The 17,581-nt window shown below is 45.3% G+C and overlaps 2 protein-coding genes across 2 annotated transcripts in view; one reads left to right on the forward strand and one right to left on the reverse strand.

Moving 5' to 3' along the window:
- LOC311437734 (uncharacterized protein) lies at positions 1 to 2,353 on the reverse strand. Its single transcript, XM_084521381.1, has 2 exons — positions 1,709 to 2,353; positions 1 to 1,069 (listed from the first exon to the last, which is right to left on the reverse strand). Exons 1-2 carry the CDS (start codon positions 2,214 to 2,216, stop codon positions 411 to 413), a joined length of 1,167 nt encoding a protein of 388 aa, XP_084377507.1. The 5' UTR covers positions 2,217 to 2,353; the 3' UTR covers positions 1 to 410.
- Positions 2,250 to 17,581, forward strand: part of CDAN1 (codanin 1) — a 25,753-nt gene continuing 10,421 nt past the window's right edge. Inside the window, exons 1-16 of the mRNA XM_084521380.1 lie at positions 2,250 to 2,712; positions 4,600 to 5,300; positions 5,930 to 6,154; positions 7,303 to 7,496; positions 7,941 to 8,063; positions 8,643 to 8,721; positions 9,116 to 9,236; positions 9,639 to 9,748; positions 10,440 to 10,529; positions 11,611 to 11,686; positions 12,720 to 12,928; positions 13,677 to 13,791; positions 14,615 to 14,758; positions 15,416 to 15,582; positions 16,186 to 16,267; positions 16,942 to 17,031. Coding sequence (XP_084377506.1) covers positions 2,389 to 2,712; positions 4,600 to 5,300; positions 5,930 to 6,154; positions 7,303 to 7,496; positions 7,941 to 8,063; positions 8,643 to 8,721; positions 9,116 to 9,236; positions 9,639 to 9,748; positions 10,440 to 10,529; positions 11,611 to 11,686; positions 12,720 to 12,928; positions 13,677 to 13,791; positions 14,615 to 14,758; positions 15,416 to 15,582; positions 16,186 to 16,267; positions 16,942 to 17,031 — 2,850 coding nt within the window. The 5' untranslated portion in view covers positions 2,250 to 2,388. The remainder of the gene's footprint in view (positions 2,713 to 4,599; positions 5,301 to 5,929; positions 6,155 to 7,302; positions 7,497 to 7,940; positions 8,064 to 8,642; positions 8,722 to 9,115; positions 9,237 to 9,638; positions 9,749 to 10,439; positions 10,530 to 11,610; positions 11,687 to 12,719; positions 12,929 to 13,676; positions 13,792 to 14,614; positions 14,759 to 15,415; positions 15,583 to 16,185; positions 16,268 to 16,941; positions 17,032 to 17,581) is intronic.

Here is a 17,581-nt window from a genome sequence, read left to right on the forward strand (position 1 = left end):
TACTTTTGCCATTTGTTTAATAAAAAAAATAAGCAACTGGTGCAAGACAGCTCCTGCTGGCCAGTAACCTTAATGGTACTTTTTCACCCCTCTCACGCCTTTTATTTTCCCAAAAGGTCACATTAAACGAAGGATAATACAGACAAGAGTCTTAGTCAAAATAAATCTGTGTTTTTGTTTGTTTTTAAGAGAGTAAGAGGATAATGAGTACAGAAGAAAGACATTAGCCAACTGCAACAGAGTTAACAAACAGGAGATTGGTAATTAGTGTTTAATGCCACCTATAGTGAAATGTTTCCCACTGGGAAAAACGTGGGAGGCAAGTCCATTTTGCTCCTTCAAAGTCACAGGCTGGAGCAGAACATACAACAGCACCTAACACCACAGTCACTGTACATATATTCAAGTTTTTACACGTCTGCAAAGCAGAAGTAGTAGCAGCCATTTGGGTGTTCTTTCTTAATGGTTCTCAGGGGGGGCCTAGGGAACTCCGAAGGACCTGGTTCTTGTGACATGGAACTGGAACTGCAGCTGCTGCTTCTGCTGCTGCTTCCCGCCACTTGCACTCTGCCTCTGTCCTCAGTGGGGGAGACCTGGGGAGAACCCGGGCTCAGGTACCCGGCTGCAGTCTGAGTAGAGGCGGTGGCGTACGTGGTCGGGCCAGTGTTGTTTTTCACATACACGTTTTTGATAGCAACAAGTGTCTGCGCCATGATGCTGAGGCTGTTGCTCAGATCTTGCATGCCTTGCTGCAGCAGCCGAAGATTGTGGTTGACACTGTCAAAGCCAGCCTGGATCACCTGCATCTGGGTCTGCTGAATCTGCACTAGGTCCGCTTCAGTTATTTCATTTTGGTCTGCCTGGGGCCTGCCTTTTGTTTTGGCTTTTACTTTCCCAGAGGAACCACCACCCGATGTCCCCAGAAAAGGTAGTTGTTCTTGGCTAGGCGGAACCACTGCCATGTCCTCAGAGCTTTCTTCTGGCTCTACCACTTTCACTACTATTTCTTCTTTTAGGTTCATCTTCTCAAGACCAGGTTGATGAGATGGGCCAGGATCATCGTTAAATCCTAGAGGAGTTGGGGGGAGAGGAAAAGCAGAGGAGAGTCAGTGAGGAACCTCATGGTGAGATATGTTCTTATCCACTAAGCACAAACATTAGCCCTTGAACTGAGACTCCACAGCAGTGACTTGCACTGCGTTACCTTTGACATCTCTAGAATACACGCTACCTCTGTAGGTGGGGAAGAAAACTGTAAAGATGCATTCACCCGTTAACTGTATCTTTGTATCCTACAGTTCCCTCACTGTCCCCACCACAGCTGCCAAGTTCTAGGTTCCAAAAGACAAGTTCCACTGCAAGCTCATTTCACCCTCTGTTGTGTGCCTGGTAACCCGTAACAGTGTGGACTAAACACTGGTTGCAAGAAATCCCTCGGTATTGAAGGTGATGGTTTCAGTGCACTAATGCCATGTCTCCTGTAGGCATAAGAACTTATGTACTCACAGGGCGCTGGACAGCCTAGCCCTGTGGGCTGGCGTTTTACCTTTGCAAGGACAGAGCCTACAAGCGTGGACGTGAGCGGCTGTGTCTAGCGCCTCACGGCCAGGGGGTCTACTCTGATGTGCTGCTTTGATGCGACTTTGTCCGCCAGCCCCACGCACGCACCGTGGGCATCCAAGGGGCGAAGGCAGCGCCCCGCACTCACCCATCTCCCCCACGGCGGCGCCGGGCAGCTCCAGCGTGTCGATGCCGCCCACGATGGGCACGGCCTCGGCGGGCAGCAGGGAGCCGTAGGCGCGGTGGTGGTGGTGGTGGTGGTGGAGGCGGTGGAGGCGGTGCAGGTGGTGGCGGCCGGGCGGCGCGGCGGCGGCGGGCGGCAGCTCCTCGGGGGCCAGCAGGAGGCCGAGGCCGAGGGCGGCGGCGGGGCCCGGCGGCCCGCAGCCCTGCGACAGGCGGCACAGCTTGCTGCGGTCGCGGCGCTTCAGGTCCCGCCAGCGCTTCTTCAGGTCCTCCACGTCGCGGGGGCAGGCGGCCACCGGGTTCACCTTGTGGCGGATCAGCTCCCACACCTTCCGCTTCTGGCCGGGCGACGCGCGGCCCGGCCCGGCGGCGAACAGCAGCTGCTCGTGCTTCAGCACCTGCTCGATCAGCACCTCCGTCTCCGCCTCGTTGAAATTGGCCTTGCGCCGCTTCGGCGAGTCCTCGGCCATCATCACCGGCTGCCGCCGCCGCCGCCGCCGCCGCTCAGGGGGGCCGGGGCGGCCGGCGGGCGGGCGCGGAGCCGCGGGGGGCGCCGCTGCCGCTGCCCCTTTCCCCGCCCCGGCCCGCGGCCGCCGCCGCCGCTAGGCCGGTCCCCGCGCCCCGCCGGGGAAGGGAGCACCGCGCATGAGAGGAAAGGACGCGGGCGGCCGGCGCAGGCGCCCCGTGCCCCGCGTGTTGACATGGGGAGGGGGCCCGGCCCCGGGCCCGGCCCGCTCCGCCCCCGCCCGCGCTCCCCGCCGCCGGCCCGCCCCTGCCGCTGCTGCTGCTGCTGCCGCTGCTGCCCGCTACCGCCCGGCACGGCCCGGCCCCGCCGCGCCTTGTGCGCCTGCTCGGCGGCGGCAGCGGCCGGGAATGGCGGCGGTTTTGGAGCTGCTGCTGCGCGAGGAGGTGGCGGTCGGCGCCGTGCTGCGCTGGCTCCGCCAGGGGCCCGGGCACCGCCCCGCTGAGGTAACCGCGGCCGGGGCCGGGGCCGGGGCCGGGGCGGGAAGTTTGGCCGCGGAGGGGACCGTTAGGAGCCGCCGGGCCCGGGGCCTGCAGCTCCGGCCGAGGGGCTCGGGTGGGCTCCTGCTGGGCCCCGCTCCGAGCTGTGCCGTGGGCGTGTGTGTGTGGGGAGGGTTCGCGTGGTTCCTACCCACAGAGCGGCCCTGGGCGCTGCTGCTTCGGTGGGAGCGTAGGGCAAGGGGTCTGTAGGTAACGATCAGAGCCCCTCGGAACGCGCTGAGGTAAAATCAGCCCCCGCCGCTGTCCCCCCGACCTGCTGTGGGCAGAAGCTCCGTGGGGTGTCCCGCGATCCTTAAAGGCGACTGTAAGGAGTGGCCCTGGTGGCTCGGGTAGCGGTGCCCAGGGCTGTGGGGGCTGTGCTGGCTGACTGGAAAGTTTGGCCCTGGTGGGGATTTGCTGCCTGCCTGTCATGGCTGGGAGCAGCCCGGGGTGAGGGAGCAAGCGGCAGGCTTGCGGCTGGAGCCGTTGACAGGTTTCGCTTGTCCTGTGGTGGAGGATCTGCCCCTCTGTTGGCGTGCAGAGAGAGAGATGAGTGAAGGCGGGTTGTGCTCAGAACAGGTTGAGAAACTGCCTGACCTTGTGCACGGACTGTAACAATCTTACCAGTCAGCCTCTACGCTAAGCCCAGGTGGGCACCTAAGGAATGACAGAACATGTCTTGCCCTAGCTTGTGCGGCAGGTTCTCTCTGGAGCTGGTCAGAAGCTGGGTCTTCGACCACTTGTTGTGTTCTGACCCGTTTCTCACAAGCATGAACCCCGCTGACTGGGGCTGCCTGCCCGTTACCGGGTTGTGCCAGTCCCGTACTTCTCTAGGAAGCTGCACAGGTTCCACGCTTTCAGATCAGAATTTCACTGCTGCTGTCAAGCACGGCAGGAGGCAAATCGCGACCCTGCTTTCACTGTCTCCTTTCATAGAAGCAGTTCCTTCCAAAATAGTGTTTGTTCTCTTTTTGTATAGTGGAGATGTGAACATAAATGAAGTGGGAATGCACCTGCTATTACTTTAATATTAGTAAGGAGTAAGTTGCTGTCTCTGAGAGCTGCTTCTGCTATTATTGCAAATGTTGCTGAATACCATTGAGAGGAAACATAAAAGTATTAAGAATAAAATAAATATTACCCAGCATACAAAGCTTTGAACTGTGCATGTCAAATGAAGTCTTTTTGACTAGTTTTACTCTGGTAAGATCACCATCTGTTTTGATGTTTACATGTGTTGATTCTGTGGTGATTTTTTTTGTTTTGTTTTGTTTAGGTTTCTTAAGTATAAACTTCATGTACCTTGAGGTTGCGTGGTCTCTATTAGAGCTCTGTGGGGTCTCAAACAAATAAATTATTTAATTAAAATAGAAGAGCAGTTTTGGTCTTGCATTTGGCGCTGAAAGTGCTTAAATGTTTGTTATTACAGCACCCCTCTGTGGGAGCGTGAGGTATTTGTAGATGAGTAGGTAACAGAAATTGCAGATTTTATTTTTTTTATGTTAGAATTATCCGTCTTACCTTAAAACATTGGACCTAGAGGTGCCAGTTGCTCCACGTTCTTGCTGGCTGTAGCTTCAGTATTACGGGTGTCTCCGGGAGGCAGTTCTGCCGGTTCCCAGTTGGAGACCAAAGTGAATGACACCATCTGAAAACTCCTGCCAAAATAGCTTGTGTGGAGGCTGGGTTTCAGATCTATGACTGGTGCTATGGTCACTTGAATTTTAGTGGCCTGCTTTGACAAATCACATTGGTTTTTATGGTGTACCACATTCCCACAGTAACTACTAAATGAGTGAAAAGAAGGTATCAGGTAGCATCTTTATGTTAATGCTTTGTTCTCTTTCCTTGCAGGAGAACCACATCCATGACAAGCTGGTGTCTCTCAGTTTACTTCAGAAAGACTTTGTGCCTTTTCTGCTGAACTTTTTAAGGGAGCAAACCAGCCAGATCCTGACTAATGGACCCTCTACTCCTGCTAAAACTCCCAATTCCAAGGCCCATGGGAGCCAAAGGACAGGATCAGAAAGGAGAGCAGGTCATGCGACTAGCAGCCGAGTGCAACTCTTTTCCCAAAGGACTTCGGTGACCTCTTGCACCACAGATACCAGCTTTTCCCCCGCTGCTGCATCCAGTGGCTCTTCTTCCTTTTCAGGGTCAAACCTGTCAAGCCCTTGCAGCGACTTCCCGAGCATGGCCTCCAGTAGCAGCCCGAGCTTTGGGTACAGTCCTGTGCTTAACCACAGCGAGAGGCGCTCATCTCAGAAGGCCAGCCTGGGGAGCTTCCTGACAGCTACACCTGAAGCCCTGCCAGCAAGGCGAGGCAGAAGGAAAGGTGGCAGCGCAGTCAGTGCCTCTGGCAGGCAGGTGCCTCGGGATATGGGGCGCTCCCTTGCTGAAGAGGAAGATGGAAGGAATGACAGTCCATCGTGGAGTGGAGGGAGAAGAAAGCGGAGTGAAGTGCCTCTTGTTTCTGCTAGATCCCCACCCAGCCAGCTAAATCTTAACAACCTGGAGGAGTTTCCACCTATGGGTGCAGCCTCTGGCTGGACAAAGTAAGAGCAAGTCTGCCTCACTGCCTCGTTCGGGTTGCACTGCAGGTTACTGTTCTTGACTAGCTCATCGTGTTGTGCATGTGCAAATACAGAAGATGCTGTAATAAACAGTACCTGGGGGCTGGCTTCTTGTTCTCCTTGGCCAGGAGAGTCTTGTAGCAGTTGCCACGTAGGGGAGCTGAAAGGTAGTCAGCTTTCTGCTCTGAACTCACCTGGTTGCCTCTTGAGCTTTGCGATGTGCCTGCAGCTTGCCATTGCACAGGCCAGCTGATAAGAGGCTGAGCACATCTTTGTCCTTGCATGTTCTAACAAGTCAGCATTATCTTGGCTTTTCACATTTCTTGTTTAATGCAATAGCAATTGGTAATGAAGAGCAGTCCTGGAAGGTTCTTCAGCTTTATTGATGCTAGGGAGAAAAGCTTTTTGGCTGATGTTCTGTGAATTCTGGTAATGAACGTTAACGTGCGGCTTCATTTGTGTAATGTGGTTATGGACAAAGTAGTGGGCCAATGCCTGTGTTCTCTTTGGTCTTCAGTGAGCCTTGGCCTCCCTGGTGACTTTGCCTTTTCTTTTGGGCAACTGTTCTGTTGTTTTTGTGATTTCAAAAGAATCCCTTCTCACTTTTTCAGCAAAAGTAAGCCGTCAAGGAGAATCAACCCCACTCCTGTAAGTGCCGAGCGCCCCCTTTCCAAGCCAAAGACGTGCTTCACTTCTACGCCTGTCAGCCAGTCTCCAACTGCTCGGTTTTCATCTGGGTCAAGCCTTGAGGCCTTTAGTACTGTCCAGGAAGGAAACCTAACTTCTGCGATAAGCAGCAGCCTTCAAGAGGAGAGAGAGATGCTGAAGAAAGAACGGTACGGTCTGAGCATGGAGGTGTTAGGCTTGTATTAATTTTTAATTCTCTTGTCTTAAGATGGTACCAAAGTGAGAGTGGAAATGAAGAATATCCAAAGAATATCTAGACCAGATATGGGTAACCTCAAACTATACTTTGCCTAAACACAAGTGACTCAGGTATTAGACATATTTATGCATATTAGACACATTAATGCAGTTAGCTTGTGCTAACTGTGTTTTGAAGGTGTGCTGACTCTGGAACAATGACCCTTATTTTATCTTTGGGAGTCTTTACCGCTTTCTTATGACTGCCTCTTCATGGGTTTGCAGATGTCATTATTTCCTGTTCCTGTCCTCCTGATAGCCTTTAAAGTGATTGTTAAAGATGTTACTTTTGAGACAATTTGGGTGTAAGTGAGTGTGATGTTGCCAGCGTGGATGTTCCATAGGGATCTTTAACGGTCATTTTATATTGCTATTAATGGCTTTTTTTTCCTGCTTCTCATGGATCTTACATATGCCACTCTGCTCCTGCATTTTGGATGACCTCTGAGGCATTTTTTTTTTAACAATACCTATATATTTAACTGAGTAACTGTTACTGATTTAGAATCATACAACTGAAGTAGTTTGTTCCTTCTGTTGTTTAACTTGTCAACAAACTGATTTCATCAGTTGTTGCATTGCCTTTCTATGTAGTGGTATTAGACCTTCTCAGAGCATCATTAACTTGTAAATACAGCTGAAAGTATGTATGTGAACCCTGTTTTCATAGATTTTGCAGTGTCTAGCTGTCAGAAATTATACATGCAATATATTTCTTTTTTTAGGATAGGTTCGATGTCCTTAATGAATACCGGTTTAGGTGAGAAGAAGCAATAGCAAAGGCTAGTTAAATAATTTTGCCAAAGTGACATGGTGTGTCAGCAGAGTAGGAATTGGTGGTTCTTTTGAGTCTTTTGATTGTTAGCCACAGGATCCTGTCTCATTAAGAAAAATGTGTTAAACTACTGTCATGGTACAAGCAGCTTTAGGCAGTATAAATGATGAGTTCAGTTATTGCAGGATTTCCTTCATGCTCTACTGCCAGGGAAAGGCTTCTTCTGATCACAGGGCTGCTGTGTATCATCTTCAGTCACGTGGTGTTACTGTTCTTGAATTTCAGATGCAAGTTGCTGCACCAGGCTTCTTCTCCTGCAGGGATATCTCTTGATCCTGGTACTCCCACTAAGCCTAGTTACACTCGCAGTGCAAGCCTTCCTGCTGAAAGCCATCTGGTGACCTGTGCAGATCCTGCTAAGGTTTCTTGCAAGAAGCAGTTGGAGTGTCTGGCACAGCTCTACTCATCGTGCATAGCAGGTGAGGACTAAGATGTGAGACTGATCTTTCTGTGAACTTGAACTTGCATGTGCATTGTAAGGGAGAGGTAGATGAGAAGTGAAAGTTGTGGGATAGTTACAGTGTACAAATAACATCTGGAAAAATAAACTAAGTCGACACAGTTATTAAAACAGATGGATTCTAGGTAAAAGTTTAGGGAAGGAGATGAACCTGATACAGTACTCTGACCTGCAGGAGGCTGAAGCTATATAGTCTTAGCTGATGAGGTAAATTTGAGCAACCAGACCCTTACCTATCACATATTTCCTGTAATTTCCATGTTGATGTGCACTCTGGCTGTGTGTGGGGAGAGAGTTATTTACTGACTATGCCGTAGAACAATTCTCTATCTTTTTACCTTTATTTATTAAAACAGGTTAATACTAAATATTCATCTTTACTATCTCATTTCTTCTCTTCCAGAAAACCTGGTACCAAATATTTTTCTGGAGCTTTTTTTTGTTCTGCAGCTGTTAACATCTAAAGGCACTTCTACTGCAGAAGAAGAAGAGGAGAGTGACCTTGAAGTCAATGAAGGAAGTAAAAGTAAGCAATAGAACTGAGTGGAAAGAATGTCCTTCATGGAATAGTAATGTGGTATAGATAAGTTGTCCTTAGCTTCGACAGTTAGTTGTAAATCTCATAAATAAAGCTGTGGGACTCAGCTGAGATGCTGACAAAAATCATGCATGCATGGGCAGTGCTTCTGCAGCATGATAGAGCAGAGTTGCTAGATAATGTTTGAATCTACTTTTCTGCTGTTGTGTGTGAATACCCATAGCTACTTGCTAAAACAAACTTTCAGAGAGAAAGGTGGATATGCTGGAGTCTCTCTTCCATTGGTCCTTGCAACTCAAAAGTGCTGCTGACCTGAGAAGGCTGAGCAGGAATCTTTTATTTTCCATATAGCATTAAACAATTTGGTTGCCATTACTATAAGAAGGATAGGGATTTGTCTATTGAGGTGCCAGGAAATATGAACTTCTGGAAACTTTATACTGGCCTGGAAGACTGTTTAGCTCTTTGGATATGGCAGTTCCTGTGTTCCTTGGGAGCTATTTGTTGATCATTTAGTTTATAAATGGTGACAGGTGCTGTTGTCTCATACTTATTTCTTCTCATTAGATGCATCGGGGAGACAGCATTTCCGAAGCGTGCACAATTGTGTTTACTTTGCTGTTCAAGTCTTGGATTATCAATATGAGTGAGTTGAGGCTTTTTTCTCTGCTCATGTCTACAGATGTGTGTGAGATGAAACAAGTGTGCTTGGATTTTAGAGCTTTACTACTTCCAGGCATGGAGTTACTAATTTTTCCTCAAAACACACAACTCAGCCTGAATTTGGATGTGTCTTTGAATTTCCCTTATACTGGTCTGTCTGCTGAACTTCAGCATGATTGTGCAAGAACGGGAAAGTCATGAGATGAAAGCAATAAAAAAGTGTCCCTACAGATGCCAATGGGATTTGATCCTGGGTGCCTGGGGCTTAGAACTCTTTACTTGGTAGTTGCATAAAATCTAATTAGATGTAAAGAAATGATTACGCTTATGGTGTTATGTCTGTATGTCTGTGGGTTTTATGGATGTTGTCTTGGCAGAATTATTTCCCATTTAGAAAAGGGAACACTGAAGTTCTTGGCTGAAAATGAACGGATTGCATCTTTTTCTCCTACCTTGCATGAGAGGCTCAAGCAGGCTTATGAAAGCAGCACAGCCAAGGTGAGTATTGGCACACCTCACCTGATGCTGTCTCATACCTTTGTGGTAGTGTTATTTATGTTGGCCTTAATGCTTATGCTCATTCCTGCTACTGTTGTCTTGTCATGTCTTCTTTGGGAAGTGTCTGAAAGTGTACTTTTTTTTTTCTTTTTTTGGCCATGGGTGAGTGAATTGCAAGTTGCAGTGACTGCTAGCTGTGAATCGCTGCTGGCTGGCCATACATTGTGCTCCAGGTGCTGACTCAGCCAATGACTTTGACAGGGTCAGGTTTTGCTTTTGAGATTCGTATTTAATAAACACAGATCCTAGAACAATGGCCAACTAGATGCAATATCAGAATGTAGTTTGGGAGAGGTGGATTTTTTTCGTAGCTACAGACTTATTCTTTTCTATTTTCAACAGGTGTCTCTCCTGCTGCCATGCTCTGTACAATCTGTTTCTTTCCAGCCAGAAACAGACAATCGCTCTAACTTTCCCAGTGACAGAGCATTTCACATATTTAAGAAACAAAGGTAAGTCTCTTTTGCTGTTGCCATATGGCACTCAGGGTATACTCTTTCTATGATTGTAAAAAAGGGATATTAGGAATGTCTCGTGTATGCTATATAGTCCAGAAAAAAATTGAGATTTTCACTCTTAATTGAAAAAAAAAAGTGTTTGTCCATATTGACTGCAGGGGCTAAACTTTTAGTGTCTTTAGAGAAGAACAGCCTAATTCTTCAGGATTTATTGGCTTCTGGTAAATGCCAGTACAATGTGTCACCCTACTGGATTGCTTCTGCATATAGATCTGGTATGCTTCGTATTCTTCCTGACACCTCCCTCTGTGCTTGCAGCAACAGGGCGAGGGAAGAATGGCAAGTTGTCTTTGTCCTTGTTTTCTCCTCATAGGTATTATTTCATGTGGCTTATTCTTTCCTGCTTCTCAGTCTTCAGTATGTCTGGTAATGGGTGTTTTGGTCATTCCATCTGAGCTTGGGCATAACAAGCTTAAACACATGCTGTCAAAAACATGGAAAATGGAAACTTGCTGAAGTACTGCTAACACTAATGAGTTTTGGAAAGGTATCTGAATGTGTAGAAGCTTGAGTTACTTAATCTGAGGTAGAGTTTCACTGGGAAACTTAGGAGCAATTGAATATTCAATTGTTTTTACTTCAAACTCGAAGAGGAATTTATACCCTTAAACATCTTGATTCACAGGGATATCTTTTATGAGCTGCTGCGTGAATGGGAGGATAACCATGAAAAAACTGGCTGGGACTTTGAAAGAGTTCTGGGCAACAAGATAAGGTAGGAGTCTTGTGCAACTCCAGCTAGAACTGAAACTTTTGCTGCTTTAGTGTAGGTGAATTACTGGTGCAGCATACCAGACTCAGCATCCTAATTTTTATGTTCTTTCTAATGGTCTTCTACACTGACTTGTAGGGGCCTGTGCTTCTTGGGAGATACTGTCTGTATAAAGTCACTTCTATATTTAACATTTTCAACTGTCATTGTAAAGAAACAAGGCAAAAGTGGCAGTAGCGTAATTTGATTAGTCTTGGTCTAACTCTTACCCTGTTCCCAGTCACAGAAAGTGCCATTTTCACAACCTGTGCTGTGATCTGGACATTGTTATTAGATGCATTTCTCTTTGCAGTTTGTGTTTCCAATGCCCCACTCTTCTGAAGCACAGGGAAATGTGTTACATGTTCAGAAGCTCTTATCTCTTCTTAGGGGCTTCTGGTGTTTTGGTTCTGAAAACAAGACAAGTTTGGCTCTTCATATGAAAGGCAAACTTTTGTGCTTATTATTTTATCAAAAATGGAGTATATACGTGTATAAAGAAATGTATGTTTTTGAAAGCAGTTGCCTTGTAGGTTTCTGTATTAGTCTTAACCAGGAGCCTACTCAAGTTACACATATGAAGGGGGCTTTTCACATCTGGAGCAAAACAAGGCTGAGATTTAAACTGATTTAAATTTTTGTCCTGTTTGGGCATCAGACGTACTGGTGTTGCTGTTTTCTTACATCCACATGGGCTCTCAACACAATGCTCTGCACAGGGGAGAATGGGAGATGAATGAGTTAATTGTCTTCCTAAATAAGTGTTATTGCAGGAAAGGAAGAGAGTCTTTTTATCTCTAAAGCTGTGTTCTTCAGGTGCTAAGGGAGAATCCAGGGAGAATATTTGTTTCTATGATCAGCAGATGAGGCTCAGTGCTTCTGAAACTTGGTTATAAAGATGTTGCTTTTTGCAATGGCCTTTGAAAAGCTCTGGAGATTGCCTTCTTAAAAGCAGTTATTTTGTGCTTTTGATGTGATTTGAGGTTAAACCACTTTTTAATACTTCAGAGATCTAGTCAGCATTTTGTGATGTCTTTCTTCACAGGGCCATGATGGCTCACCTGTCTGCAACCTGCAACCACAGCCATTTTGCCAGGCTCTTTCAGAAACAGCTCATCCAGGTAAATTAGTTGATTTTGTTTTCTTGAATATGCATCAAAAGTGATTTGATCCTTCCTCAGCCTGAGAAAACAAACTGTCTTGAAAGTTTGAGATTTTCCTATTGAAACTTTTTTTTGGGGGAGAGCCAAGTCTTCAGGAAGAGAATTTCATTTGTTTTCTGGAAATATGAATCAGTGATAAATTATAGACAAGCCCCTTATCTCTATTAGATATAAGGCACACTGAGCACATCGTGAGCTGTAAGAATTCATTTTTCATGGTTATTTACTCTGACCTAATTTTAGAACAGTTAATTTTTAGAAATGTAAATGATATATTTCGACATGTATAAAACGCAGAGGTTCCCAATTCCATTCCTTAGCAACATGAGTATACTACCTGCAAAGAGTCTCAGGTTGTTCTGTGTAACAGCCCAACAGACTCTTTTTGATATAGTATTGCTGTTGTAGTTTACAGGAGTTTTTCCGACCAGTTTCAAGCATCATCTGACTTCACTGTAGCTGAAGGAATGAAGAAAGAAAGGATGCTTCTGATTGAAGTATAAATTTTCACTGTATTCTCTCTATATGTGGCTGGCATATTGGTAGGTTCCTTTTGGATAGCAAAATAGACACCAAAAATACCCTTAAATGTTAGCCCACATGCATTTCTGGAAGATGCAAGCTGTTGGAATATAGAAAATTCCTCTCGTGTCCAGTCTGAATTTGCATCAGTGTTGTGTCTGTAGTTCATGAAGACCATACAAGTGATAGGTGTTCTCTCCACACATGCAGATGTTGGCTGCTAGATGTGCCTGAGTTAGTTGCATATCATCCATCTCTCAGAATCTTTAGGCTGTTTGTGGCCAAGGTGGGTAGCATGTTTTGTTGTGAGGAGAAGAGATCTTTTTTTTATGTGGGCTGGCTGAAAAGGCCATGCTTGGATTCCTCCTAAAACAAAGTCTCATGTGGAAGGGAGAATGTGTGGGGTAATGAAATGACATGAAGCTTTATTACAAATTGTTCACCTTTCTGTTCTTTCTGTCTCCTGAAGATGTGTAAAGGTCCTGTTGGTGGTGGCGCAAGCTGGGGAGACACCCCAGACCAGGATGTCCTTAATATGCTGGGTCCTGATAATCTGAGCCGTCTGAAGAGGTTGCAGGAAAGATTTGTCGTTCCCCAGAGCATCAGAGGACCTTGCCCACCCCCTTCATTCCCAGGGTGCCAGCAGTTCTTCAGGGACTTCATCCTCAGCGCAGGAAGGTTGGCTGCCCATGGTTACCATTTCCTTGACAAAGCGTGGGTGTGTGGGGGGCAAAACCAGCACATTGCTCTTGTAGCGGGGGGTTGAGAGCCTGGGACGTAGCAGTTACCCAGGGAGAACATATCAGGAATGATTTAAAACTGCATAATACCACACTTAGTGTCCTTGGCCAGTGAACATGTTAATAGGTTCTGTCCGGGGCATAGAGTGCTACCTCAGGCTAGATGGTAATAAACTTCCTTCTGTAAAGCACAATATCTTGTCACAGGCCACCAGCATTTCCCAGTGCCAAGGAGAGCAGTGCTTTATAGCAAGGGCACTGGACTGTGCAAACATTCCTTGTGTGGTAGTGCATGAAGCCAAGGAGTTAGAGGATGAAGCCATTTTTTTTTTTTTTTTTTTGAATGAGTTTTTCCACAGTTCACAGCATGGATGCGTTGTGATAGAGGGGAGGTTTGAATCTAAGTTCACTTACTTTACAGCTTCCTGCCTGGACAGATTCATATTATTAATGTTTTGCTGGGACTTGATAAATAGCATCTGTTCCAAGGAACATGAGTGGAAAAGGCGGTCAGCCACTGCTAGTTTTGTCATTGTTTTCTTGCCTGTCAATCGGTTACTCTGGTTTACTCTGGTTGTCATCTGATGCTTGATTAACTCAAGACACCAGCTTGAAATTTTGTGGTGTGTTAGTTGAGGTTTTACTGCTGTTTTCAGCCCAATCTGACTCATCATCTTTTGCTGAAGTTATCAGTTCAATCAGCACCTGGTGGATAGCCTGTGCCTGAAGATACTTGAACTAGATGGCCTTACTCTGGTAGAACATGAGCACAGTGATGGGGAAGCAGATATGGATGAACAGGTAAGCCTTTTTTTTTTTTTTTTTAACAGACATGTCTGGCAGTTTCCCTGAACTGATACTGTACCCAAACAATTGTTTTGGTTGTGAGTAGTTTGGAGCTTCTGCCACTGTATTTATGGGACAAGAGCTTCTTCATTTGATTTTATCATGGCTCTGCAACAAGTATGGATATCCGAGCCCCTTTGCGTTTACTTGTGTGCTTCAGGATGCCTCATAGAACTGTGTCTGAAGAGATAATGCACCCTAGTTTGAAAAGCAATCTCCTGTGAGGGAGCCTCATTTTAGGTTGTTAGTACGCGTGCTAGATCTGTTTCACCAATGAAGTAACTGAGTTTAATTGTTGCATTCAATTGCAATAGATCCTTGCTACTATTCCACATAGAAAGACTTTAGTTAGAAGTAATTTGTAGTCATGTCTGTTCAGATATTCCTTTACTCACCTGTACCTATCACAGGTGTCATAGTTTGTAGACTGTTAGCAAAGTAGCAGCACAAGCTTCACGAAAACTCGCAGAGCAGTAATAGTATAAAAGAGGCATCATGAGGTCAGCTCTCATTGTCCCCAAAGTTGTCAGTATGATGATGTGACTGAGCAGCTTCTTGTTCTAGAAAGCTCTTGCATTAATTCCTTACAGTAAGTGAAGCAGTGGAGGCAGAACCAATTGAAAATATGCCTGACAAATGTGCATTTTGAAACCTAGATTAAAAGCACTGATGAAGCTATGTGGCTGCCTTTTTTCCATGAAGGGATTGGAAGTTTAGTGTAGGTAATGGCTTTGCCAGTTCAGGATGACATTGCCCCAGCTTACTTTTTTAATTTCAGGATGAAAAGAAGCGTTTTACTGTGGTCTTACTAAGCCTGAGACTCCTCGCCAAGTTCCTGGGGTTTCTTGTTTTCTTGCCATATCGCACTGTGGAACAGCCAACTAGAGACCTGCAAGACTCTGCAGTAGCATTAAGAAACCAAGTAAGAAACCGAACATTTAAAAAAAAGTCTAATGTGGACTATTGCTTGACAGTCAGGTTTCCTCATCCAAGGAGTGTATTGTGAATAGCCATGCCTGTTCAGAGCAAGCCAGTGATTCCTAGGAAGATGTTACACTGTTCTGTGCCCCTATCAGATATTCTGATGTTGGGAACAGAGGACAGAGGAGTATGTATGATGTAGAAAAGAGGGAGCAATGCACTATAGTGAGGTACTCAGTCTTCTGTTATTCCTGCTAGTCTATCATAGCAAAACTCTGACCTAGCTAAGACTTGTCTTTGTAGTGTAAAATCCAGCTACCAGGAATGTTTTTGTTAGTTTCATGCCCTCTTCCTGCCAGTGTGATGTACTGAATGCAAGGAGGCAGGGGTTAAACCTTGACTCCGCTTGCACATAGTCATGCTTATAGCCTTACAGCCTTCTCTTTGGAAGTCCCTAGCAGGGATTCTGGTTGCTGTCATAGTGCATTTTCTACCTCTGCTGGTGTGTAGAGGAATGTTTTCATTAGCCAGAAAGTCAGCTCATGTTTGTACAGAAGATGAAATCCTAGAAGGAAAAGTCATGATATAGAGAAAGATTTTTCTTTAATTACCAAAAGGTAACTTCAAGCTTCTGTTTTAACTTGTCTTGTTCATTAAGACCCTGCCCGTTCTGGATGTGCTGAAGCTTCTGAGACGATCTATTCGAGATCACCGTTCTATCCTCACTGTTCCTTGGATTGTGGAGTTTCTTTCCCTTGCAGATCATATTGCTCCTTTCCTTGATTACTATAGGAAGGTATTTTGTCTCTTGCTGCAGGTATACAGGTAAGAGCCTGGGAAAGTGTATCAGTTCCAAACCTCTTGTGTAAATGTTTTCTTGCTTAGTTCAGAAGTACCTAGTGTTTGAGAGTGCATGCTGGCCCTAGATTGAGATTCTTAAGAAATTCTTGGTGCAAATCACGAGCATTTCTTATCTTACATGAAGCTGCAAAAGGAGCACATTCTAAACTTCAAGAATAATGTTTGATTTAAATATGTGTTTTTTCATCAAGTAAATATTCTTCAAATCCCCATTCACCCACTCTACATCTGCAGTTGCAAATTTTAAAAATTGAATTTAAACCTTAGACCCATGGGGTCCCATGCTTAAATAATGATCTACTATTTTTGCTTACGTACATGAGGAAAATTTGAAGCGCATTTTAGAGAGTTATTTAGCAATGGCTTTTCCAGCATTAAAGCAGCATGTTATTCAGATGGGTACATGCAAAAGGGTAGAACTTGCTCTCCACTCTGTTGGTAGACAAGTAGGGAATGTGTACATGGTTACAAATAGTATTATACTAAGTGGTTTGGGATTTTTTTTGTTAATTAAATTTGTGCTAATGAAATCTAACACTGTCTCTATTTGCGTTTTCTGCATGGCAGGTTAATGGTCCTTTCTGAAGATAAGGAGATGAGTTTCCTGAACAAGCTGCTGATCCTTGCAGTTCTGGGATGGCTTTTTCAGGTAGAAAAATTAGAGTACAAAACTCAATAGAAGATAGTATTGAAATGAGTTAACACACTTGAAATTACTACTTTGTGGTGTTTTTTTTGTTTTTTTTTTTTACACTAGTTTGGGGCTTAAACCATCCTCTGTGTTCTAATGGAGAGTTACTTTCCTGTAGTCGAATTGTGTGAAGTATCATTTTTTTCCAGTAGGAATTCTAATTGCTGCTTAAACACATTTTGTCCTTAAATCTGCATCCTTGTAAGCAAATTGACAGCAAATTCCTGTTAGAACTTGGAAGCTCTTGTCACAGAGGTGGAGTGTTAGCTGGCATCCTTCAATAAAAGGGGAAATTTTGTCTGCAAAAGTGATGGTGTGCAATGAACTTTTAAAATCCTTTTGTTCCTTCCATTGGAAGTAAGGTAATTTGTTAGCAGGAACTTGCTGGAACGGTGAAAGATAACATATGGGGAGGGTAAGGAAGGTGGCATGTGTTACATTGATGAAACAAAATCTTTAATTTTATGGGGAAAAATCTCTTTATATATCTCTTTATGTATCTTTTTATGATCTTTAGTGTTTTTTGTTTTTTTATTTTTTTTGGGCGTGGGTTGAAGGTTTTGCTGTCTATCAGAAATTGTTCAACTTATTGACTGCTGTTTGGGTTGTACCTACTGGGGTTTCTGTTTCAGGTTCCATCGGTCCCTGAAGAGTTGTTTTTTGCCACTGATGTCAGGCAGGAGGGAGTGATGGTGGATACTGTGACATCTGCTCAGGCTTTGGTGAGTTAGTGCAGCAGCAGGCCCTCTGAATCTGTGGATGAGAGCAGGCTTACGATGGTCTCAGGAGTTTAAGATACTATCAAGAACTCAGCTTCAGTGCAACAGCATTGAGCAGCGAATATGTAGGCCAATGGATGTGATGCTTCAACTTATCCAAGTGGCTAGATTGCATTGCATCCTGGATTATAAACTACATGTGTTAAGAGCTCAGTAGCTTTTGTCAGGCAAAGGCCAACTGCAGCTAGAGCTTGTACAGTAGTTGCCAAGTTTTGCAGGAGGATCAGATGCTGTTTTCCTGCTCATTGATTATGCCAGTACAAGGTGAGTGTTCTCATTAGAAAATTCTGTTTAGCATTGTCTCTTCAGTGGCAGAGATGAGATGCAGAGCTGATCATTTTGTGAATGAGCACAGTATATACTGCCCATATGGATGGGATCCAAAGTTGTTTCTCCTTCCATGGCTCTGGCTGCACTGTGCAATACTGGGATAACACTACTCCATAGTGTGGTGTTCTAGCAAGTCTGAGAGAAGACACCTGTGGAGTTGTAA

Source organism: Aythya ferina (genome assembly GCF_964211825.1).
Source record: "Aythya ferina genome assembly, chromosome: 5".
Lineage (NCBI taxonomy): Eukaryota > Metazoa > Chordata > Aves > Anseriformes > Anatidae > Aythya > Aythya ferina.